The following is a 26,656-nucleotide window of genomic DNA, read 5'->3' on the forward strand; positions in this document are numbered from 1 at the left end:
AGCATGTTTTTCACAGAGGGGTTCTAAGCGACATCACCTGGACACTGAAAGTGAATTTCAAGTTATCTGTGATAACACTCAGAACCCCGAGGTGAAAGTTGTAACCAACCTATAAGTTAATGTTACATATGGCCATCGCAAATTACCTGCTCCTACTTTCAAGTTCTAAAAAGGGACAGGGGAGCAATGGGGGAACCATAGAAAACACCCTACCGCCACGTCTGCCTTCCCTCTCACATCTAGTGTGCTCTCCTTTTCCAGCGCTGCTTGTGCAGCCTGGAATTCCTTTATGACGTAACAACAGTGAGCGATAGGTTTTGTTGTAACATCATAGCAGTGACTTACCAGACTTAAGGGCATATTTATACTCTGTTTGCGCCGAATGTGTGTCTAAAAATTTGACGCACATCCGGCGCAAACCTTGCCCCATATTTAAACTTTGACACCCGACCCCGCAGACGTCAAAATTCCACCATGAGCGTCATTTTTTTGGAAGCAGGAACCTGCCTTGCGTTAATGATATGCAAGGTAGGCGTTCCCTTCCCAAAAATTACTTTAAGGCCTGTGCGCCTTATTTATACTCAGGCGTCATTTTGACACACAGGAGGGGGTGGGCCTTAAAAACCGGCACACAGCCTGTTGTGCGCCGTTTTTTAACACCTGGGTCAGGGCAGGCATTAAGGGACCTGTGGCTCGGAAGGAGTCAGAGGTGCCCTCCCCTGCCCCCAGGGTCACCCTCTGCCACCCTCGCAGCACCCCAGGAGGACACCCAAGGATGGAGGGACCCATCCCAGGGAAGTTGAGGTAAGTTGGGGTAAGTATTTTTTTCCGTTTTTTTTAATTGTCATAGGGGGGGACCTGATTTGGGCCCACCTACATGCCACTATGCCCAATGACCATGCCCAGGGTACAGAAGTCCCCTGGGCATGGTCATTGGGCAAGGGCACATGACTCCTGTTTTTCTTAAGACAGGAGTCATGTCAATGGGGGTTGTGCGTCAAAAAAGAAATGCCACAAGTCCGGTTTGAGGCCTGATTTTTGCCTCAGACCTGACTTGCACCATTTTTTGACGCTCAACCCCCCATTTTCCCATACAACGGCGCTGCCTGGTGTGAGTAATTTTTTTTGACTCAGACCAGTCCGCAGGGCCGGCTAACGTCATTTCATAAATAAGGCGCCCGCATGGCGCGTTGGAATGGCGTTAGCCAGCGGTAAAATTTTTGACGCACAACTGCGTTGGCGCAGTTGTGCGTCAAAAAGTATAAATATGGCCCTCAGAATCTGGCATTCATGTTAGTGGGGCTTCCTGAGAGCCATGCAGAACAGTACAATTCATATTTGCAGCATTGCAGATCCTAAATAAAGCAGTGAGGCCTTTATATGGCCTTTATATGTCATCATGGCTTTCTTGTCATGCTACCTATCTATTTTTCTTTTCCTAAAACTTTTAACACCACCTAAATGGTGGCTTAGTTTTACTTAGCTCTTCTAAGGCCCATAGACGGATTCAAACCAGGGTGAATACGATTCTCATTAATTTCATGTTTAAAGCATGGGTTAACATTCTGCCATTGGCAAAATGCTCATTCACATGTATACAACTTTGAATATGTAGTACTGCAGATTTAGGACGAATACGCGCTACTCCAGCTGCACATCATGTTTTCTAATTTTTACTATACAAACCTTTAGGGCTTTGCTCACAATGAAAGCACAGTTTTTTGCCCATTAGACTTCTGACATCTGATTTATTAGTTAGGTACACCACGGTTATATCTTAAAATTTATATTTTAGACATTCCAACCCTAAATGTATTCCTGTCTTCTAGATAAGTAATTATGAGATATGACTGAAACATTTTCTCTTGTACTCTACGAACAAAAAAGGAATTGTGAGTTCATCACAATTTCCACAGTGCTCAGGAGTCTGTTTTAATGCACAACCTAACATGTGTCCATACAAATGGATTAGTGGTGAGCTTAAAGTGGTGAGCATAGGACATATTGGTTGTAACGGCAGTCGCAATACATTGACTTGATGCCTACCTTTTTATAGTGGAAATCCGTGTTCATATAGTGAAGACGAGTGGACAACAGAGCCTATCCCTGATGACCTACTGGATATCTTCCTGCATGGAAACTGGACCATGGAGAATCCTTCGCCCTCCTGCGAGTGCAGTAACGATAAGATCAAGAAGATGCTCCCAGTCTGTCCTGCAGGGGCTGGCGGGCTGCCTCCTCCCCAGGTACAGAGGGTCTATGTCCAAATTTGAGATCTTTCTCTACATACACAACTTTGGGCTGAGACAGACATTTAACAATGAGATGGTTTTATTGTGGACTGTAGGCATTAGGATTTTTGTTTGTGAATTTTATTTAAAGGGACACACATAACTGTGCTGTTCCACACACTGCAGGAACAAAATGCTACAAAGCATCACCTACTAGGGGACGTTTTATTTTGGATGCCATTCATAGTTTTCTGCGTGTCAACATCATTAAACACCACTGTACTATTATCTGCCACATAAAATGTCTATATTTCCATAGTGATCCATTTGTTTTCATAAAAGCACATTATTTAGCTGCAAGCTTCGAACTATTCCATTTAGGATGCATTACAGTGACATCATAATAGAAGTTATCAAGAAGATCTCGACTTTCAGGTCTAGCGCTTACTAAATTCTGCCTTGTCTGTTAAAATTGCGGTGCAGCTTTGCAGTATTTTATTGCTGCAGTGTGCGTTGCTGCAGTGTTCGCCGCTGGTTCACATTGCAGCAGCATGTAGGTAGAAGCCTTGCATAGATGAGTAATGTTTTAGCTTCGGTCTATTACCTTTTGGCCTAAGGCAGTGGTTCCCAACCTTTTGACTTCTGTGGACACTCACTTTATCATTACTGGAGCCCAGGGGCCCCAGTGAATCTTTATTAGAATCTGGAGACCCCCAATTGAGTCATTACTGAAAGCTGGGGAACTAATTTGTTAATATTATTGAATTTTCTAAGCAGTCGCGGACCCCCTGAGGAGGCTTCGTGGACCCCCAGGGTTCCCTGGACCACAGGTTGGGAACCACTGGCCTAAGGTGTAGGCACTCTACTAAGACATAATTCACCAGATATTTCTTTGAAGATGACTTTAAATGCTAGAATGGTTACATTTATGGTACTGAAGGCAGCAAAGAGTGTGTCTGTGTACATACACTTTCCATACCTGGTTGTTCATGGCTGAAATTATCACTAACACCATGTTTCTTTCCTTAAAATTGCAACAGAGGAGGCAGCGTACCTCAGACATTCTTCAGAACCTGACAGGAAGAAACATATCGGACTATCTTGTGAAGACCTATGCGCAGATCATCGGGAAGAGGTTTGTCAAGTAATCAATTTGTGCTGATGGCTGCAGGCAGTGCACCAGCACTCACTTACTGGGGCTGGGTTGTATTTAACATTATGAGACTTTATGAGCTATAGAGTAAGTCATCAAAGTGAGAAAGAAGGAAGGTGAAAACAATAACAAATGTTGACCTGTGGGAATGACAGGGTGATATTATTGGAAGTGTGACGTCCCATCTGTATTATTTTGAAATGTATTGTACTTGATTGAAGACGTTGGTGTCCTAGTGCCTCCGAGGCGTTTGTTGCAACATAATAAAGTTGTTTAAAGTGAGATACAGAGACAAGAAGTGTACGGTGGTGGATGAAAAAGGCATGTGGTGGAGCTAAGACTAAGCTACTTGATATCAGCAACCCTCACCTTTGGCAGTGCCAGAGGCGGGCTCCTGAAATAACATTTTGGGCTCCTGCTCTTATTTTTTATTTTAATAAATTATGCCCCAGGTTTGTCTAACACAGACTTTCATAAGAAGTGTGTAATTTTTATTAGAGGCATCTGTGTTCTTGATAAACAGCTAATCGCCCAAGAGGACAAAATGAGAAACATTTCAGAAACATTTTTATTTGCAAAAGGAAATCGTATTTTTGTGTTGCAATGAAGTGGGGAGTATTAGGTAAAATCCAGTGCTCCAAAGTCTTAGATGGTGTTTCAGAAACACTGTTCAACAGACCTGTGAATAAATAAAAGTAGAATTGTTTGTAGAAGAGGGAATGTGGGTTCTTGTGCTGAGAAAGCCTCATACACTTTTCCTGGTTGGTTCGGTCCGTGCTTCAATCGTCAGATATCTGTTTAATGTGGAAGATGAAAACATATGATCCAATCCTTGATTCTTAACCAGCTCATGGCCTACCTACATTTATGTATTGTGTACAAAATGATAATGTTCAACTTGACGCACGCTATATCAATCTAGAGGTTTAACGTTCATTATTGTGCTCTCCTCTCCCCTTTGCAGTTTGAAAAATAAAATCTGGGTGAACGAATTTAGGTAAGTACTAGTACTTATTTGTGTTACAATTTTGTCAATAGCATTTTAGAGTACTAAATCACTGTGCAAAATGAAGCAGATTACTTTTTAGGAGAAAAGTAATGATATGTATGTATTTATTTATTAGTTTTATGTAGCATTACTCCTACGCTAGGGGTATCAGTTCTCCTTAAAGTTCACAAACCAAGAGAGATCTCTGCAATACATAGAAAATCCAGGACTAGCATCAAAAGAATCACATGCTACTAACTAGAAACAAGGAAAAACAGAGGGTGTATATATAGGATAGTATATTAAATGGCAGCGGATCTGAGGTTAAAAAAATTATTGACGTTCTTCAGGTGCTGAAGTGAAAAAGGAGTGAGTTTGAGAGGATTGGGTTGGAAATAGTTAATAGAGTCTTCACGTTTGTATGAAATGGTGATAGTGATGTGTTCGATGGTATAAGAAAGGGAAAAGGAAAGATCTACATGAAAGAACTTCCTAGTAAATAGGCTAATGATGATTAGCCTCATAGTAATTAAAAGCTCTGTGGTGAACAAAAGTGTTTCATACTTTGCATGGGGTAAAAGGAGACATCACCACAATTAGTTTGCACTAAAAGGAGAATAATACTAACAATTGAGGGCAGAATCGTAAAAACAGAAAAAGAATACAAGGAACAAGGATGAAAATAGCGAAGACTCAAGAGAGAAAGACAAAAAGCTGTCCTTGTATGAGGGTGCGAAAGAGAGGAGGGTCAGAGATAAATACTGTTAGTTGAACGCAATAGTTGATCAAGCTAGGGGCTCATGTGTGAATATGTCTGTGTGCGGATCTTGGGACAGAGCTCATACACAGTGTGCCTGGAATCACTGATGCTGAATGATTTCTGGTTAGTTCCTGGATGTTTGGAGAAAGATCTATTCTCTCACAAGGACGATGCCCGCAGCATTTCACATATGTGAATTTTTGTCTTATACTTAGGTACGGTGGATTCTCTTTAGGTGCCAGCAGCTCGCAGGCACTGCCGCCTGGTGATGAAGTCAACAAGTCTATTAACCAAGTGAAAATAATTTTCGAGCTTGCTCAGGTAACACAGCTTCAGAAAGAATCTGAGATTTGCTATCTATATTCATCAAACTTTCCAACAAAAAAAAATTGATAACACAAAATGAATTGTGCTTCACACAAGTCTACAAATTCTATTCCTGTAGGCCCTGTTCCTAATAAAATGTTCCAGAAACTTCTCTAATGAAATTAGTCTTCCTTTCACATAGTTGCCTACACTTGTAATGCCTTCCTGGGCAAGATTGATGTTTATATTCTAGAATATTGTAGCTTGTTTTCAAAAACATTTATAGTAAAGTGGCAGGATGTTGAAGGCATTCAAGAAATCGGGCTGTGAGAAGATGCATGCCTTTCTTGGTGGAGTGGGATACATTTATACTAAGACTGAGTATTCTGTTCACAGGGAGGGGCAGCAAATCGGTTTCTTGACAGCCTAGCATCCTTCATGAAAGCCCTGGACACTAAAGACAATGTTAAGGTAAGTGGCGCCATTTCTGAAGCTGACCATACAGTTCCCAGTCAATAGCTGGTTTCCAAATCCTTGAAGGTCTTGTTTTCATTGATAATGGCACTTATAAAACACCACAAACAAAACATCAGACTTTATTCCTCTTTATCACATTTTCAATGTAAATACTGTTCATGTATAACAAAAACGGGGCTTGTGTGTGTGTGTGGGTGGGGGGATGGGAGGGAAGGGGAGTAGATAGATTCCCATTAAGAGGTTTTGGATTATAAATCTTTCACTGGAAAACATTTTAAGAGACTCTGGGGAATAATTCTAGAATTACTATTCATGGTCACATCAAGGCCTACTTTAATGCACTTAGGGGTATATTTATACTTATTTTGCGCTGGATTTACGTCATTTTTTTAATGAAAATTCAATGCAAAACTAACTCCATATTTATACTTTGGTGCTAGATCCGTTTAGGAGTTAAAGTCATTTTTTGGACGTGGAAACCTACTTTGCGTCAATGAGATGCACAGTAGGCTTTGCCGTGCAAAAAATGACTCTATGACCTTAGTGCCATATTTATCCCCGCGCTAAAATCATGCACGGAGGGAGGAGGGGGTCAAATAATGGTGCAAAGCAATTTAACGCTTGGGTCAGGGAAGGCGTTAGGGGACCTGTGAGCCTATTTCCATGGTGGAACACCATGGAATAAGCCCACAGGTGACCTCCCCAGGCCCCAGGGATACCCTCACCCACACCAGGGGGACCCCATCCCAGGTAAGTATAGGTAAGTGCAGGTAAGTATTTTTTTTTAAGTGCCTTTGGGGGCCCTGAAGTTGGACCCCCTCCATGGCACTCGGTGCAGTGGCCATGCGCAGGGCATCCTGGTCCTGTCTGCTGACTATTAGGGTGGTGGGCATGGCTCCTGTCTTTTCTAAGGCAGGAGTCATGTGCTTTTGTGTCAGAAAATGACGCTAGACTGGTTAGAGTCATTTTTTTCACTCTAACCTGCCTAATGCCATTTTTGGAGCAAAACCCCGTTCTTCCATACCGCCAGCCCCATTCGGCTAACATCATTTTTCTTACGTTAGCCTACCCTTTGCACCAGCTTGCACCATTCCATAAATATGGTGCTCGGCTGGTGCTCAGAAATAGTGCAAGCCGGTGCTAAACCTTTTGGTGCAAAACTCAGTTAGTGCAGCTTTGCACGAAAAAGTATAAATCAGGGCCTTAAAGACATGTTTGGGTAATAATATTTAATCTCTAGAATTAATCATTTGTGTTTGGATTCTGCTATTTAGTGACCAACTAGAAGCTGGCTATGAATCTTGAACTAGTAGAGATGATATATTGTTAAATTAAGCCCGGTATCACATAAGACTGGATGTAAAGGTCTCACATTCTGTGGTCATATTGGTGAACCTTCTTGCCTCTCAGTGCAGACAGGCCATTTCAGTGGATGAATTGTCAGAACTTTGCTGGTGGTGAAGTGACGCTGATTTCTCTCATGCAGGTGTGGTTCAATAACAAGGGCTGGCATGCTATCGGCTCATTCCTAAATGTGATGAACAACGCCATTCTGCGAGCCAATGTCCGCGAGGGAGAGGATCCCAGCACATATGGAATCACAGCCTTCAACCACCCTCTGAACCTCACCAAAGAGCAGCTCTCCCAAGTGGCACTGTACGTTTCAAATTGGAGGAAGAAAATTGTTTGTACATCTTATAATATTCATGAGTAGATATACTTACTGAAAAACACATTTTAAAACAATTGAGCCGTGACACAACTACATTATTTTGTTTTTAATTTCTTATATAAATATTGTTTATACATTTCTTTGTGCTGTGGACTATCCAGAAGGTGCAAATAAGGCTTTATTGGCCTACATAGGCAGTAGTGTGTTCTATAACACTAATTTGTGTCATATCATGCTTTGTTTAGTGAACTGTAATTCAGATGTTTTTCCAGAGTATAGGAGGGTGGCACTTTTTCTGTATCTGTAAGTATGTATTTGTATTTTGCCAAGTCTTTGCGTTTTTCATAACGTATAATTAATAACTTTTGTGTTGCCACTTGCACAGTGGCATCCCCCATTGTTATGCCATATTTCACTGTTAGGGTACTCTATCACCGTCACATCACAATGGGATCTTCCCTTACAATGCACTGCTGCAAGGACCACAAACAAACGCAAGGTGGTCTAGAAGAATGCTATTAAATTGTCTCTGTAGTTCTTCCTCAAAAACATTATGAAAAATTTAAACTGTACACAATTAAAGTCTTTAGAACAGAGTCCTTACCAATTTTAACTGAGATTCACATAACTCTTTCTTAAAACTGTAACAATATAGAGATCTGCATTGTTATCCAAATTAACATATACATAATGGTTGACATACCACTCTTGTCATCATCAAAAATGTATTCGGCTCTTGCCATCTCGAAGGTGGTTTCTTAGTTCCTTCAGCCTTAAAGCCTCTGGAACTAGAATTAGTTTTTTAAAATCTCTTTATTCATTTTAACACTAATAGGTGGAAAGTGCCAGACATTTGGAACCAGCATTCATGACTGTTTCCCGAAAAACATCAGTTAGCCCCTGCTTTCTTCAATTAGCTGTGATTGGCACCAAACAGGCTTTTCAGTTACAGGTCTCTAGAACTACCATGGCACATCTTTTAATATGTATAGCATTAATAGGTAGTTTAGAGAAGTATATTAGGTACCGCTCATGCCTTAAACAGAAAACATGCTGTTAATTTAAACATACTCATCAATTGCCCTCAAATTCAGTTGGTCAATCAGGATTTCCAAAACACATTTGCATGCAAAAGATTTGAAAGGAGATGATTTACTTACTCATTGGCTCGACTGAGTTTTTTTTAACTAGCGCTGTGTGGGACCATCAGCAAAAAACTTAATGCAAGCATTGTCACCAAAAGACAGATTTTGCATACATAACAATATATATAAAATGTGATTGAAACTGTTGTTTGTTTCTCTTCATGTGCTGCAGGATGACCACTTCCGTGGACGTGCTTGTGTCTATATGCGTGATCTTCGCCATGTCCTGTGTCCCAGCCAGCTTTGTGGTCTTCTTGATCCAGGAGCGTGTCAGCAAGGCGAAGCACATGCAGGTCATCAGTGGGGTGAAGCCTGTGATCTACTGGCTGTCCAACTTTGTGTGGGACATGGTAAGAGGTCACAAGGTCGAGAAATAGTTCAGTCACACTGTTATAAGAGAGACAACAGATAGCTGGATTCAGGAATAGGTTTCCAGGGCACTCAGTTGAGGAGTGATCACAACAGGATATAAATTGCAAAACAAAAGATAGCTTAAGGTCTTGTGTCTTCATTTCACCTTTCACTGACGCCCCAGAGAAAATGTTGACACATCTGGACTTTCAACATTGCCCACAATCACACAACTCTCTGAATATGAACATCAGGCCTGCCATCTTCCAGTCTAAGGTGAACTATAAGATCTAATGCATATATGGAATAGGGCATTTCACTCTTGAGCATCACACTCGCAAAACCAACTTTGTAAGGTTTCTTTATCAGAGTTCTTTCTGCATTTATATGACCCCTTTTTGTCATTTCAGTGCAACTACATAGTTCCTGCCACGTTGGTCATCATCATTTTCATCTGCTTCCAGCAAGATTCATATGTGTCCTCATCTAATCTTCCGGCTCTGGCTCTGCTTCTCCTGCTTTACGGGTAAGGCAAGGCATGTCAGTGCGGCGCTAAGGTTGACATCAAAGTCCGAAATACTAAAATAAAATATGCTTAGCACATTACAACATCGATTTTTTCCTGCAGATGGTCTATAACGCCTCTCATGTACCCAGCATCCTTTGTGTTTAAGATCCCCAGCACTGCCTACGTGGTTCTGACGAGTGTCAATCTTTTCATTGGGATCAATGGCAGCGTGTCCACTTTCGTCCTCGAACTGTTTACGAACAATGTAAGTGTGCAAGCTTGCTACACGGTTATGTTGCTTGCCATCACCAAACCAAAACAGTATATTGGCAAAATATTTTGTTAAAGGATACCCATTTTCATCTAGAGAGTGGTAATTGAGGGCAATGGTTGGGGAGTTATCTTTCTGGGCAGATTTGGCCTCAGTAAACAAGCCTCTGAGTGCCTTCTTGACACACACCTTGATGATTTTCCTTATTGTACAGTTTCTTTCTCTTTTTCTGCAACTAAGGTGTGGGACAGTGCTGGTTGGGCTTTGCATTTGAATACCTGAGAAGGTGGTGTGCCGTTTTGAGAGGAGAATTTATAATTGTTTTAGAAATAGGTGCAGTAGGTAGGGAAGAACACATTTTTCATTTTTGCTTGCCAGGAATACATTGTAGCACAGTGAATATGGAATTGTCATTTCTGAAATACCCAGAGTTGTTACAGCACGTATGTTAGGTATAGGTACACACCTAGTACAGAAAAAGTAAGAATCCAATAATAACAACGATGACGTGGTGGAGGCTTGGAAATTAATTCAGAAACTATATTTGAGAGACCTTAGGCAAGTGACAATGGGATGAATTACGTAAGTTGTGCCCCTGCAGACCTATCAGTTGCAGCATAGTATTAGGTTCTGTGCCAGTGCATGTTGGCATGGACGTCAATTCCCCAAAATGCCAGGGGTATCGGAAGTGACATCATGCACCCTTTGACTTCCACTTTTACTCACATACAAGTTCTTACACACACATACAACTTCACACTTACACACACTCTCTCACATAAACACACTCTCGCCCACAAGCATGCACACAACATACATTTAAAAGCATTTTTACTTACATCAGTTGCCATGGAAGGGAATATTCCAGCTAACTGTACCCCATTTCTATTACACTGATAGTGAATAATATGTTACTATTCACTGTTAGTGTAATACAAAATTGACAGGAAACAAAGAGTGGAGCCCCAACTAAGGACGAGCTGCCACTGTGTTCCTGCTACTTAATTCGCGACCTATGAGGTCAGGGGTCGCAAAGGCAGTGCCAGGGGCGGCAGAGGGCAAGCCAGAGTCACAGCTACGACCCCTGGCGACCTCACAGTCTCTGTGCTTGTGTGCCAAAAATAACAACATTCCAGATCATCCCCTCTTTCTTCCTTAAATGTAGTGTTAAGGTCTACTGCTTACAAACTGCTTCAGTAAAATTCCTGTCTGATTACCAGTATTGTTAGCGGATGCCTGCTGCACGCCCCCCTGAAGGCTTCAAGAAATATGTAACGTGATGAGGAAATGGAGGCCCATATTTAAACTTTTTGGTACAAAACTGCGTTAATGCAGTTTTGCACCAAAAAGTTTAGCGCCGGATTGCGCCATTCCTTAGTGCGAGCCGGGTGCCATATTAATGGAATGGTGTAAGCCGGTGCTAAGCTTGCGCTAGCATGAACTAAAATGACGCTAGCCGGGTGACGGTGGCGGGAGAGGAGATGGAGGCTGAGCATCAAAAAATTATGCTAGGCTGGTTAGAGGCAAAAAAATGCCTCCAACTAGCCTAGCGTCATTTCCTGATGCACAACCATCCATAACATGACTCCTGTCTCATAAAAGACAGGAGTCGTGCCCCCACCCCAATGGCCAGCACAGGGGACCAGTGTCCCCTGGGCATGGCCATTGCACCCAGTGCCATGCAGAGACTCCTTGTTAGGGCCCCCAATGGCACTTTAAAATAAAAACAAAAAAATCTTACCCTACTTACCTGAGATGGGATCCCCCATCCTCTGGTGTCCCTCTGGTGGGGCTGGGGTGTTCCTGTGGCTTGGGGTGGGCACTTATGGACCCATTCCATGGTGTTTGACCATGGAAATTGGTCCACAGGTCCCCTAACGCCTGGTCTGACCCAGGTGTTACATAATGGTGCTAAGCAAGCTTAGAACCATTGTTTAGCCCTGCCTCCCACCCGTGGCTCATTTTTGCATGGGGGGATAAATATGGCCCTGTGGGGTTAGCACCAATTTTTGGATGGGAACGTCTACCTTGCATCTCATTGGCCCAAGCAAGGTTCACGCATCCAAAAAATGGTGCAAACTCCAATATTTTGACGCCAGACATGTCTAACGTCAGACTATACATATGGAGTTCAGTTTGTGCCGAATTTGTGTAAAAAAAATTACGCAAATTCAGCACAGTATAAGGATGCCCCAGAGTTTGGAAAAATGGGTGCTAAATAAGGACCATTCTCCACTCTTGTTCACAGAAACTGAACAACATTAATGAAATTCTGAAGTCGGTGCTCCTTATCTTCCCCCACTTCTGCCTGGGAAGGGGACTGATTGATATGGTGAAAAATCAAGCAATGGCAGATGCTTTGGAGCGCTTCGGTGAGTGATGTTCGTTAAACATGCATGTGTAACACTTAAAACAATATTTGTTATGGTATGCATATTTGCTATAGAGTGGTGCCAGCACCTTAAATATCCCCAGCAGCTTCAAGTCTCAGCAATGACTTCCTTTTAGCTGCATGAATTTGGAATCAGTAAGTGACACACAAGGCTTATTTGCCCCTGCTGGGAATTATTAAATCAAAGTTCAAACTATATATCCAGTAAAGATAAAAAAACATATCTTACTCTTAGATCTCCCAACGTTAAACCCAGCAACCCAATCCACTGGCTACTCGCAAAGATAAAGATTTCAGATACTTCATTCTCTCTCCTTCCAGTAATGTGTGAAAGACAGATCACTAGGTTTACTTGTGTTACTGGTTCTCTGTGGTGGATTTGCATTAGGTGTGTTGGTGCATAGGAATCAGCAGTGTTTCTGCTTGTTGGCAGGGTGAGGGCCCAAAGTAGAAGAGTTCATCTTCCTGCCACTTGGTTTCTTTTTACTGTTTCTTGATATCTGGCCAATGTATGCAAAGCACCTCGCCCCCAGCTGCTTATTAATTTCTTTGAAAGATAGTTGCATATAAGCCGAAGACAGGACAATCTAAAAGGGGTTTTCTCACTTAATCTTTTCTTCTTATTTATTTTCCTTATTTTCCTAATCAAATACCTTGTTCTTGCAATAGGTGAAAACCGATTTGTCTCCCCATTGTCCTGGGATTTGGTTGGAAGGAACCTTTTTGCGATGGCCGTGGAGGGTGTGGTTTTCTTTGGCATCACAATTTTGATCCAGTATAGATTCTTCATAAAACCAAGGTAAGCTGATGAATGGTCCTGGCAGAGCTCCCAATTGTTTGTTATTTCCATAAATTATGAGCTCTCTCTTGGTGAGAAGTTCTTAATTATACTTTGTCTGTGCATCGATTCTAAAGTAGGAGGAGGTGTTGCTTTCTTTTGTCAGTCTTACCTGAAACTGGTTGAATGTAGTAGGTTCAACTTAACCGGTTTCACTCAATATCACATTCTGAACTTTACAACTCAGGGAAAAACTTGGGACATCCTTTTGACCGGTTTCCTCTTCTGCCTGGCCATTACTGTTGCACTATACTCCTGCAGTTCTGGTGCAGGGGACAAACTTGTGTGGCCCTGTTTCAATCTCCCCATTCTCTTACCAAATGGTACACTGTCCACCCAGCTTCACTTTGTGTAGTATGTGCGCCTCATCTCTCCTCAAGCTTGATGTCACAGTTCTCTGTCTCTCTCACACTCTGATAACAGGAAGCAGTCGGCTGTTCCTCCAGCCCTCTAATCAAGTTCCCCAGCTGAGGGTTGTCACCCCTCTTCACCAGCTGTGATTCCTCTCTCTATACCCAATTTCTCTTCATCCCTCTAATCTGTTGCCCTGCTTACCATCTCAAAGCACTTTCACAACACTCTTTCTCTGGCCTTGACCCTAACTATTCACTGGACCAGTACTCCTTTACCTGCCTGTGTTGGATGTAGTTCCTTGCATGGAAGTTTGTTAATTCATCCATACAAATAGTTACAGTAAGGTTGCTTTTGGTCCATTTTCTTTTCAAGTATCATCTACGATATCCTTTCAGGCTGGCACCTGTCAGCATTTGAGGAAATCTAATAGCTGACCAGAGTTTTCAGAATTGAAATAAGTAGGTGTTGCATGGTATAGCAGCTCTGACTTCAGATGGCAAATGTGGTACATGTTCCCTTCCATGCCTAGTCTGAGGGTCAGGCGAGAGACAGGGAAAAGGTCTGGACTGCAATGCTTGGCAATTTTACCAGCTGGATATTTTTGCTGGTAAAATCAGGTTTGTTGTTCCCTCACCTGGTAAATCAGGAACAATGACCCACTCATGACTGAAGAAGCAAAATATTGAAAGGAATTTTGCTCCGCTCAACTCATGAGGCAAGCAATTGCGTTGTGGGATTCCATATAGCAAGGGGAGCTGATTATTAGCCAAGATTGTACATAAGTATGCACACACATAATTTGCGGCTATCCTAACATTGTTTTCAATTTCTCAATCAAAACCACTTCACGAAGAACCAATGTGCTAAAATATGTCATACACAGCATTGGTGAGATTTCTGTTGACATTTCAATTAAAAGAAATGTTGTGGAGATTACAGTGACTATACATCACTATAAATATGGCACGTGTTAGAACGATAAATCGTATTCTGTACATTATTCACTTGGCTTTCTCCACCTCTCTACTTTGATTTAAAGACCTGTTACATCAAAGCTGCCACCTTTAATTGATGAGGATGATGATGTGACCAGAGAACGGCAGCGGATCCACAATGATGGCGTCCGTGGTGATGTGCTGGTAATAAAAGACTTGACGAAGGTGAGCTGAGAACTTCTGCTGACTGGGTGGCTGTTCTTAGGGGATCAGTTCACAAATGTATTATTGACAATAGGTTATATGTGGCAGCACTTTGTCATCCAGTGCGAGTAAATGCTAGTTTCATATGGTGCCTAACATAACAGTCACAAAATGGAACAGTGTTTTCCTTGTGTGCCCTCTGTCTTCCTAGAGTACAAGAGTAACACATAATAACATGAACATGATTTCAAACTGTTATCTTATAAGCAGGACTGTTACGCATCAAGTTAAAATCCTGGGCCTCATGTGTTTTTCTCAAAGCAAGGTCAGGCTAATATCAAGATATTGCAATAGGTTCTCACTGCCTGTCCTGTCTAGTAGTGATCACGTTTTTGTGAGCCTGTGTCGATGTTCTTCTGAAGCTGTCATGTGCTGACAAGCTGCTCTTGGTTCCAGGTTTACGGGATGAAACGGAAGCCAGCAGTCGACCGCCTCTGTGTTGGGATCCCACCAGGAGAGGTAAGTCTGATGTAAAATAGTTGGGGCAAATGCTAATTTGGCTCAGGCTGTTTCTCTGGAAAGTAGGGCAGGAACAGTAATTAATCATTTAGTAACGATAATACAGAAAACTCATTCAATATCAGCTAATCCGACATACAGTCATCTCTCAAGTACAAACACATGGTAGTAACTTGTGTGTTTAATAAAAATTGGCTTCACTGTTTGTTATGCAAGCAGCCCTTGAGATCTGTCAATATCATTTTATTAATTTGTACTGCTCTTAACTGCAAATTGGGCCCAAGAATTTGCCAAAGCGCTTTGCATAGGTTGATACGCTATACTAGTTAAAGTGTATAGAAAAGAGTGGTATACACATGCGTCCTCATATTTATGTAGTATAACTGGCGGTGTATCATAGCGTAAGACAGAAGACTCGCTACATAGAATTTAGTATGTCAAAAAGTAGAACCCAAATGTGCCAATGAACTCCCTTTTCTCAAAATGTAGGTGTAAGGCATCTGTGGGACAGCGGAGCGATGTCTCACAAACACCCGGTTCAGGTCTTTATTTTTAAATTCCCTATTTGAAATAGATACCCTGCAGTCCAGTATGAGGACATTCCAAATTCTTGGGGAATGGTGTAAGAAAGATTGTGTCAGGATACAGTGCTTCTAAAACCTGGCATATGTAGTGTCTCAGAACACAGAATTAACTGAAAATGCCTCAAGGTCCTTTGTTCCAGACAATTGGAAGAGTCTGTGTCTGGCTTTTATGGAACAAGTACACTTTTTCATACTTGGTTGTGGTGGCAATACATAGTCATTGACAGGCTATGAGAATAGGGGTGATGTAGTCAAAACGACTGCTGCAACAGACTAGACAAGTAATGTCAACTTCTGTAACTTTAGGGTCTTTTGAATGCTGTGTTGTCATCAATTGGAAGAACATTAGAGAAAGTGCAATTAGACTGTGAGGTCCCTTTAAATTTATCAGGAATAGTACATAGTGATATGAGCTTGCTTACCTCTAGGGTGCCTTGGTCCTTGAGCTCTATCAGCAAGATAACCTCATCTTGGCTGCTTGCTGAAAAAATAAAACTCCATCAGGACTAATTCAACTCCTTATCCTTCCAAGGTAGTTAATATGACTGCCATTAAGATGGTAACTATGACACCAAGAGAGTTTAGTTTGTAATACCTTACATATAAACTCTTATGGGGGTATCTTGGTGTGGGAACATGTGGATCTATGGCAGAAACTAAGAAAGTTGAGAACTTGATAAGGGTAGCAAAAAGTGCCAGATACCCCTCAAAGACAAGGGCAGAATATGATAAAACATTTTTTTCAGGCCACAGTTAAGATCCTGAATTATGAGGCAACCTGTGGCATGACAGAGGAATCCACAGATACCATGAGCTTATTTGTTAGGCAATTGAAAAAAAGTTTCCACCAGTCTCATCTGCATCCTTTTGCCAACTTCTTGCTTTGTGACCCAACAAAGAGCAGAAGCAAATCAGCTGTACTTGGTCAGGCTGACTGCTGGCACCTTATCATCAGCAGCTGCCAGAAACAGATAAGAAAGGGGTATGGCAACAAATGCATGGGTCACGGCCAGGAAGGAACATGTCAAGTAGTGGAGGGGAATGTTTACTTTTGTCTGCTGCAATGTTCTCCTTCTAAATCGTGAGGGATATGGAGTAAAATATGCCAGTTCCAAAAAAACCAACAAAAAAAGACAAGTATTAAGTCTTGTACAGTGTTCTGATTAGATGACAGCCATACATGTGAACTATAGCTGTACACAGTAAAGATTACTTTCAGATAATCTTGTAAAGCTGTTGATATACATAAGTGTACAATATTTCTTGTTATGTTAGCAAGCAGGTTCTTAGGTGGAGATATAATAGTTGATATTCGATCTTAAAGGTGTTAGTGTGCAAAAGTTAATACTTAACAAACATACACATTAAACATATTTAATAAACACCCACATTTTAATGTTATATTTGTGTGGCAGCCCTTCAGTGTTTAATCAATTAATTTTAACTATAATATAATAAGTGTGTTAATCTTTGCATATTAACTATTCAGTTTGCCACTTTGTGCGTGTGATATTCATTGTGCCTTAAACATTCATCATATAGATAAATTGGTGCAGTATGTTAGTAAACCTTACTAAATCCAGCACATTCAGTTTGTGTGTTTATATATTATGAATCAGTACCTCCAGTCCTCCTCAGTTCCTACATGGCTCTTCCTGCAACCTTCAGGCACTGCATAGGCTAGTGTTTCCACCCATGTCCCAAAAACCCATTAAAATGTGTTATACCTAAATGACACAAAAACTAAAATTATGCTAAACTTCAGGGACACTACAGCAGACGTTTCAAACCTGTCCCATAGTGAGAGCTGCTTTTGGTCAGTTAAAAATTCCCTGAGCTAATAGCATATCACTCTGTACTATATCTGTTGCAGAGGACATAATATTGTTTAGGGTGTAAATGCGATCAGACAAGGTGTTAATTCCATACTTTCTTTACATTTTCCTGATCTATTTGCCTTAACTGGGCAGCCACTTCTTGTTGGGAAAGTTTCTAAATTTCATTATATGCTTCATATATGAAGTGTTTTCTGCGATGTCTTCTGGGGCCTAACAGGAAATCCTGTAAATCTGTGTCATTTGACACGAGACCAGATATTATTTACCAGCAGCTAGTGAGGAGACCTTCATCCGTGGCTGGCATAGTTTCCCTACACTATATGTTGTTACAATACCCGAGTGCTCTGATGATATATAGTGAGGGTCCGGCCTATTCCTTTTAAAACCAGGAGAGTTCCCAAAACATGTATGACACCCATTGGTGTCTACAGGCCACAATAACCACCCGCCAGGATGTGAAAGTTATGTGTTATATGTTCCATTCTGTACCCATTCACTAAGCTGCACTTCAGATGCGTTTATATACTTTTGCCATTTGTTGAATTTTGCAGGGGCGGGAATACTGGGCACATTCAATTCTTTAATGTTTGCTATGCCTAAACAGCTCGTTTGTTGTACTATTTCATTTAAGAATATCATCTGAACAGGAATCATGCAAGCTCTAAGTAAGGCGTCTGTACCTCTTATTTGCCAACGTCTTGTTCCCAACACACTTTTCAAATCAATTGAATTAACCCAATGCTCATAACCTTCTATGGCCAATCAGGAAACAAAAAAATCAAAATATATCAATTTTGTACCGGTCAATAATACATGCAAATCTTCCATCACAGGCAATTTGAAATAATATGACTCAGCACATTGTGCCCAGAAAAATATGCAAACTTTTCAGTATACGTTTTTGAGCTGCCTATTGGCGGAAGTGGGCAGTGTTCCCATTGTGCATATTTAAAAATAGTTTTTGGGTTACTGGCTCTGTGAATGAAATGATGTCCATAATGATTATAACAGAACAGATCTCCATAATTTCCTTTAAAGTGGTACACATCATCATTTAAAAAAAACGCATAATACTGTAGATCAGACATCATTGTAACAACTGTTTTTACATCCCAATCATCAGAACTTACTCCGGGTGTAATTACATCAGTCAATGGAAAGTTTGAACACATAAGTAATTTGAATGATTTCTGTAGAACCATATATGTACAATAAGACGTTATCCCATACAATCCCATCGGGATTTGGTACTGCTTAAATGTTTACCAGGGACAATTCTCTGCATATTTTATGTGTAGAAAAATGTAGTTTTGAGACTTCAGCCACCAGTTCAACTGTAGAGCGTTCAGTAAGATAATCACCATGTATAAGAAGAAAGAAAACAATGACAAACCCAATCCAAAGAAGAAAAGTGACCACAGTCAGTTATAACCATAGATAGTTCCAAGGACGAGTGAGATAGTTAATTTTTAGCCAGTGTATTAGCTTACGGGCTCTTGACATCTGTCACAGTTGAGGCGGATGGGTCAGAGGAATTGTTGTCAGGATCGATGAAGTAACCATTATCTATGCAAACTAATGCTGGTGGTGTATTCAGAAGAGGCGAAACTGTTGAAGATTCCCTTGTGTTGTGTAATTTGTTACAACATCCGTTTGTGTGGAATTTGTAGATGATTGCTCTAAATCAGCAGAAAGCAATAAAGTAGTACTTGTCAGTGGAACCAATGAAAGCTCATTTTCCACCCTCTCCAAGCTCGGAGAGGTATCAGTATTGTTGATGATGACTTGTAGGGGAACTTCTTGGTCTGTAGCGGGGTGGGGGATTCGGGCACTACTCAGGAGTTCTCTAGGTCTGCTGTGCAGGATCGGCCACATGGTGTAGCTTGACATTGTCAATGGAGACAAGGCGATTCTCTTTCAAGCCAGGCAGCAGTGGTAGTATGATAGTTCTGGTACTGTGTAGTCCTAGGACAGGGACTGGTGCACAATCAGAAGGACCGAATTCCTTTTTCACAGCAATCTTCATGTACTAGATCCCCCATCTTGGGAATCCAGCCGGTATATGTCACTGGTACATCCATGATTCCAGAGGAAGCAGCACTGGCAGTTGCATTGTCATCATTGGATTGTTGTAACTCCTGCAAGACGTTGGGCGCCATTGCGCATAGGTTCTCATTAGGGTAATGAGGCTACTGGATTTGGTTGGTAGGATCGCCTAGGTAGTGGGTTCTGACTACCACTCCACACCTGGTGACACCTGTCAGCCTAATCTGGGTTTTCCGGCTAACTAGCAGCACCCCATCTGTGACCGAGATGATTGTGCCAACCGAGCTCATGGTAAGATAGACTCCCCAGGGAATCGTGGTATATCAGATCACATCCTGTTCTCTCAGTCTCTAAATTCTCACTCAGGCAAAGACAACAGAGGCAGAGTGTATTTAAATAAGCATTTCAGAAAATATCTGCATCTTGGATAAAATCAGCTGCATAGCAATAACTAGGATAATGAAAGACAATAGGAGCAGGCATGTGACTAAAAATGTAAAACACAAGAACAGTCCTACCATGCTGTCTAAACAGGAGGGTGGATCTATAACCCCTCACCTACTCTTAAGTATGAGAACATCATCCCTCATACCTGAAGAAGAGGCCTGAGATCTAGAGAGATACCGTCCCCATCCAGTTCATGGCTCGGCTGTCTAAACAAGTAGCTGTAGCAAAGCTTGCAGCAATCAGCATACAGTCACGGTCATCTGGCTGGAATCTCCCTCTAACGTGTTTGGGACAAAAGGGTGTTTTATAATAACACAGCTGACATTCTAAGAAATGGTCCCCACGTACATATGCATTGCTTTCTGTGAATGCAGGAGACACAGCATACCACTTGTTGGCAACCCTATCTTACTGTAGCCTTGGAGGAAGTACAAAATGAACTACATGCCCTACTGAGAACACAGTGCTTTTCTAGGCCAAAGAACAACAAGATAGAGAAATAAAACAGCACCTCAAATGTAAAAATAAAGCAGTGATGTTTACGAATGTAAACGAGTTAAAGTGCACAGTGGCAGGCCTAGTAAGCTAAACAACGCATCTAAAACCTAACTATAATAGCCATACAACACCACATCCTATTCTGACAAACTCATAATGAGGACGGACCTATATGATCTTAATACCAAATGTTACCCACCAAAACACCAACAGTTCTGTAGCATAAGTATATTTTCTCACCTACTGCACCTCTGAAATATCGACCCGCTACTGTTGACACACCGCTGAATTACCGTTGTAACTTTAGTTGGTCTCTTGCGCCTCCATTACTGCAGTGGACTGTGTATTACACTTCTGGAAAAAATACTATGCATGAGTCAGAGCACTATCACTCCAAAGGCTGCTGGTGAAGCATAAATTGCAATTTGAAACCCTTTCCCTTCCACATACAGTTCTGCATACTGGGGCACCAGAGTAGTTTTCTAGATCACTGCTCCCCTACCACCTGATAGATATCTAAAGTAAGCCTTACATGACCACAGGCTGCTTCTACTGAAATGCAAATGGTTTGGGGGAACACGCTGCTCTCTTGGGGCTCCTCTGTTTGAAGTCTGTGGCTTTGACTTGTTCCTAGAAAAGTATTTAAAAAATACTATAAAAATCAGAAGAGCCCTCACTTCCTTCAAAACTCAGGACTTAACTCAGGAAAAATCTACTTGTTTTCCCAGTTTTTTTAATCCTATGTTTGTTCTCTGAGGCTGCTGTTCGGCCATCATAGTAGTGGAGAATTACAATACATAAAGTAAAAGTTACGACAAAAGGACATTTGGTTTAGTTAGGTGTGTGTAGTAGGTTTATAAAACTAGGCAACCATTTGTGGGGGTATTTTTGTACCATAGATCTTAGCCTGTTAAACGATCAAAGTAGTTGTTGAACTATTAAAAGGTGGTCTTTGTTGCTTAATAGAGAAACTTTTTTTCAATGTTTAGTGCTTTGGGCTTCTTGGTGTCAATGGTGCTGGCAAGACGACTACTTTTAAAATGCTGACTGGCGATACAAATGTAACCGGAGGAGAAGCTTTCCTTAATGGACACAGGTGAGAGGAAAAGAGTCTTCTCTGCTTTTATAGAAAGGTGATTCTGCTTGAAGTGAGACACCTTCAATGATGAGTTTTGTTTGTCTGTTTGGTGGCTGTTTTGTAGTATGCTGTTCTGGACTAACATGTTGAGAGCATTTAAATGTTAAGGGTACTATTCTAGCTCTTAATTGATGCAGAGGACCTTTGTTAAGAATTGTTGGTAGAATTTGCATAAGTCATGGCTATATTAAGACCAATATTTATTTTGCTTTCAGTAATTTATCGGATATCCAGGAAGTTCATCGGAACATGGGATACTGTCCTCAGTTTGATGCCATAAACGAGCTAATGACTGGCCGGGAGCATTTAGAGTTCTATGCCCTCCTAAGAGGGATCCCTGAGAAGGAAGTGTGCAAGGTAAACTGCAAACAAAATGAAGGAAAGCACATCTACAGCAGCAATTGACTCTTCTTAAAATGGGTTTCTATAAATGCTTACAAATCAGCTTTCACTAAGCGGATCTCAATTGTAAAATAATTATTTAGATTGGCGAAGTGCCATCATTTTGATTAGCTCTGTATGTGCACAGCTGCTGCAGAGTGAGGCCTCTTAGAGCTTTCCTGGGGCTAGAGCTATAATGGGAAGTTCCAACTCATTCCTCATTTTCACACATTCCTCTGGACTGTTAGGTTCTGTGGGGGACTAGTCAGCATCATCTTCACTCTGGCGTCACATGTGGACAGGGTATAAGGGTGGGACTTAAGTCAGCACACTTTTTATGGACCTGCTTCTACTGGGACCATGTGATTACTACAAGGCTAAGTCTACCGATTTAAAACAACTGCTATCTGATGTGCGAAGTAAGTTCTCATAAGCAGTCTGTACCAACAAAATGAGAAACCCGGATTGTTTATTACTATAATGTGGATTTGTGGGTAGATTTTAATAAAGAATTAGATAAAAATGTGTCCTAAGGGATCTTCTAATGAGAAGGTTATGAGAAAAGTCATTTGTATGGAGCCTTATGTTTGATTTCAGCCTACTGGCACAATGATGCTCACTGTGTGTTTTTTTAATGCAGGTGGCCGATTGGACAGTTCGCAAGCTGGGCCTTCTGAAGTATTCAGAAAAGCACGCTGGCAATTATAGCGGCGGGAACAAGCGTAAATTGTCAACCGCAATAGCCCTTATTGGGGGACCACCTGTGGTATTTCTGGTTAGTAAACAGTCCTTAACTTTCACTACATAAATATACTCTGCCCTTTGTTTTATTTCTCTGTCTTATAATCACTGCAACAATTCATACAACTGGTTTAGAGTTGCGTTGAAGAAAGCTGTTAATGAGAAGGTGCATATTCGCATTATACAACCATAGGAACTAGTTTTAGTTTTTGTTTATTTCTCAAGCAAACGTCATCAATAATAAGTGCAGGATAGGTATCTGCCATAATACCAACAGAGCAGAGCATATGCCACATTGCATGGTTTAAACCACCTAATACTCATTTAATTGTAATATATTTTGGCATTAGCAGTGCTTTAATTTCAGTTTTCTTGGTTGTTACCATACTTTCAGAGTGGCACAAGAGATGAGGGTGTCAAGGGTTCAAAGGTGGGGCCTCCAACTATCTGCTAAGTCAGTGGTTCTTAAACTTTAGACTTCTGTTGACCCCAACCTAACCATTACTGGAGCCCGGGGTCCCACACTGAATCAATATTTGAATCCTGGGACCTTCACTGAGTCATTATTAGTCCCAGTCTAAGCGTTTTCAATGGCTTGAACTGCAAAACGGTGTATAAAAAATACAGAAACAAGCATTCATCAAACATCCAGAAACATAAGAGGCTGTTTGCATTATCACCAAGTTGTTTCAGTCACATTTTATTAGTTCTGCTTCTGCCAACATAGGCAGTAGATCAACCGCATGAGACTGCCACGCAGAAGAATGAATAGTAGTAGTAAAATAGTAATAGTGGACAAATTACGGTATCACCTCTGAATCCACCTGTCACAGCTGCAAGGCCGAGTCCCTGCAGTTTTTTTAATTAAATCTGTACTGTCCCAAAGTTGTAGTGAAAAACCTTAAGAGCCATATAACCTACTAGACAAGATGGCTACATATGTTTAAAAAAATGATAAAAAATACATAGAAGATTATTTCATGTTAAAATGACATTTTGAGGGAGCAATTATTTATGTTGCTTTTGTTGAAAGCTTGAGTTGTTTGTGAAATTGTAACAGTACAATTACCTTACTGCAGTAGTCATACTTTTGTTAACATTGTAGAAAAAGGTAATGTGTCACTTATGTTCAATTAAGCTTTTTATTCTTTAAAATAGTCTTGTTTGGCTGTTTGGAGGGGGATTTGGGAATAACAGTGGTTTGTTGAAATGTAAAAGCACAAGCAGGTGACATATTGTCTTTTTATGGCAGGATGAGCCTACTACCGGAATGGACCCTAAAGCCCGTCGCTTTCTGTGGAACTGTGCCTTGAGCATCATTAAAGAGGGCCGATCAGTGGTGCTCTCATCTCACAGGTAAATGCTGACAGGTGTCTTCTAGCGTGGATGTCAGGCCATTCTAATCGTTGCTTCTGATGGACACTTATCTGCAGATTTCTCATCTTTAGAATATTCCCTAAAATCCATATGAGACTGAGTGTTTTCACAGCAGAGCTCTTGTGCACCACTTTGTTCTGCCCCAAAAGTGACGGGGTGGAGCCACATTAGGCACCTTTGGTTGTGGATCCGGACCTCTGCCCACCATTTTCATTGGTTTGTTCAGAAATTCTCTTTTCTAGAGTGCGAGGGAACGATGTACGCACCGAAGACTATCTCAATACAGTTGGAAACAGATGTCCGTGTCTGACCCTCTGGTATGTAAGTTCAGGGCATTACTCCAAGATGTGAGAAGAATGTGCCCTCATGCACTCAAAAGCAATCTGGGACCGTGAAGTGAACCTATATGTCACCAAACACTGAAGTCACAGATCTCGTGCAAGTCCAGCTCCTGCTGCAAGTCAAGAGTTCAGACCCATTCCCACACCTGAGACCAGTCCGGCGACAGGTCTTTGCAGTCGAAGTTGTCCTGTAAGTTGAAGTCAAAATGGAAGAAGAAGCATAGGAAGTCGAAACAGAACTCAATCCATCCCACTACTATCTGTCCAAAGAGAAGTCAGGAGTGTTTTAAGGCACCAATCAATCTCGCTCCCAATCCCAACTCTAAAAGCTGATTCTACAACTGGTCGTGCTGTGTCCCGAATTTCCCAGGCCATCGGCAACACGATTGCAGAACAAGCCTTTAATGAGTTAATGCTACTTATTCTTGTCACTTCAATATCTCCCTCTGGCAGACCTCCAGGCCCAACGGATGCACAGTGGCCTCCAGCCTGGTTACCACCAGTGGGTTGGCCCTCCACTCCAGTCAGTGCAACAGAAGGGAAATTGTTGGACTTTAAATGGGTAACATTTTGTATTCCCATTCCAGTTTATATATATATATATGTTCGATGGCATGTGTAGCTGCAGATACACATGCTGTGCATTATCCTGCCATCTAGTGTTGGGCTCGGAGTGTTACAAGTTGTTTTTCTTCGAAGAAGTCTTTTCGAGTCACAAGACCGAGGGACTCCTCCCTTTCGGCTCCATTGCGCATGGGCGTCGACTCCATCTTACATTGTTTTTCCCGCAGGGCTTGAGGTAGGAGTTGTGCATATAGTAAAGGTGCCCATGCAATGGAGTAAGTATGTATGTACATAATATGTCTAAAAAAGTAGTATATATTTACAAATTTACAAGTTTCATCCAACTTATAACGGCTACAGGCTCCCGGGGAGGCGGGAGGGCGCATGTGAATCTGCAGCGTCTCATGCCACGAACAGATGTACACTGGGTAAGTGACATTTTCCGTTCGATGGCATGTGTAGCTGCAGATACACATGCTGTGCATAGACTAGTAAGCAGTAATCTCCCCAAAAGCGGTGGCTTAGCCTGTAGGAGTTGGAGCCCAAAAATCTCAATATGAAGCAATTTCCTCAATCCAGGAAAAAAAAAAACGGACACCATGGCCATGCAATCTTATTTTATTGACGTGTTTCGGCCGTATCCTTGCTAAGAATACCATTCAAATTCATTCTAATCACATATATACCTAAATCATAAAACATGGACAAAGGACCAATTTCGAAGACAGATTCACCAGGACGGGCTAATGTGGCAGCCATTTTGGAGTATAACTTTTCACATAGCAAAGTATTCAGAAATAACATAATGTTTACCACAACTTGTCCTGAGGTATTAACCATTATATTCATATCAATTTATTAATTTCAAATTATTGGCTTTTAATATCCAAATACAATATTGTGTAATCAATACCATTTCTGAATCTTAAGTTGAGAATATTCTAATTCCCCTAATTCATTAATATCAAACTGCCAGCTCATCCACTATACCTACTTTTCCAATTTTTCTCACCTGAACTACTGTCTTCTCATTAAGTCACAGAGCGTCTACTCATATCTAAAATCTTATTTACTCTTATAAAAACACAATATGGTATATATCTGATTAGAATGAATTTGAATGGTATTGTGAGCAAGGCTACGGCCGAAACGCATCAATAAAATAAGATTGCATGGCCATGGTGTCCGGTTTTCCTTTCCTGGATTGAGGAAATTGCTTCATATATATATATATATGTTCGGTGGCATGTGTAGCTGCAGATACACATGCTGTGCACATCCCGCCATCTGGTGTTGGGCTAGGAGTGTTACAAGTTGTTTTTCTTCGAAGAAGTCTTTTCGAGTCACGAGATCGAGGGACTCCTCCCATTTCGGCTCCATTGCGCATGGGCGTCGACTCCATCTTAGATTGTTTTTTTTCCGCCATCGGGTTCGGACGTATTCCTTTTCGCTCCGTGTTTCGGGTCGGAAAGTTAGTTAGAATCTCGGAAAAATCGTCGGTATTGTTTGCGTTCGGTATCGGGTTAGTTATAACAGATCGACAACGACTTTTGAAGAGCTCCGGTGGCCCTTCGGGGTTTTTTCGATCCCCCGTCGG

The 26,656-nt window shown here is 41.4% G+C and overlaps 1 protein-coding gene across 2 annotated transcripts in view; it reads left to right on the top strand.

Annotated features, from left to right (window-relative positions):
• Nucleotides 1-26,656, top strand: part of ABCA1 (ATP binding cassette subfamily A member 1) — a 176,342-nt gene that overhangs the window by 132,455 nt on the left and 17,231 nt on the right. For both annotated transcript variants that reach the window (XM_069240375.1, XM_069240383.1), the window contains exons 31-47: nt 2,057-2,246; nt 3,272-3,366; nt 4,349-4,381; nt 5,348-5,453; nt 5,835-5,909; nt 7,402-7,571; nt 8,905-9,082; nt 9,494-9,609; nt 9,712-9,856; nt 12,111-12,234; nt 12,924-13,053; nt 14,486-14,606; nt 15,042-15,104; nt 21,507-21,613; nt 21,871-22,012; nt 22,677-22,811; nt 24,030-24,133. In XM_069240375.1, coding sequence (XP_069096476.1) covers nt 2,057-2,246; nt 3,272-3,366; nt 4,349-4,381; nt 5,348-5,453; nt 5,835-5,909; nt 7,402-7,571; nt 8,905-9,082; nt 9,494-9,609; nt 9,712-9,856; nt 12,111-12,234; nt 12,924-13,053; nt 14,486-14,606; nt 15,042-15,104; nt 21,507-21,613; nt 21,871-22,012; nt 22,677-22,811; nt 24,030-24,133 — 2,034 coding nt within the window. The remainder of the gene's footprint in view (nt 1-2,056; nt 2,247-3,271; nt 3,367-4,348; nt 4,382-5,347; nt 5,454-5,834; nt 5,910-7,401; nt 7,572-8,904; nt 9,083-9,493; nt 9,610-9,711; nt 9,857-12,110; nt 12,235-12,923; nt 13,054-14,485; nt 14,607-15,041; nt 15,105-21,506; nt 21,614-21,870; nt 22,013-22,676; nt 22,812-24,029; nt 24,134-26,656) is intronic.

This window comes from Pleurodeles waltl, chromosome 1_2, assembly GCF_031143425.1.
Source record: "Pleurodeles waltl isolate 20211129_DDA chromosome 1_2, aPleWal1.hap1.20221129, whole genome shotgun sequence".
In the NCBI taxonomy this organism is placed as follows: Eukaryota; Metazoa; Chordata; class Amphibia; order Caudata; family Salamandridae; genus Pleurodeles; species Pleurodeles waltl.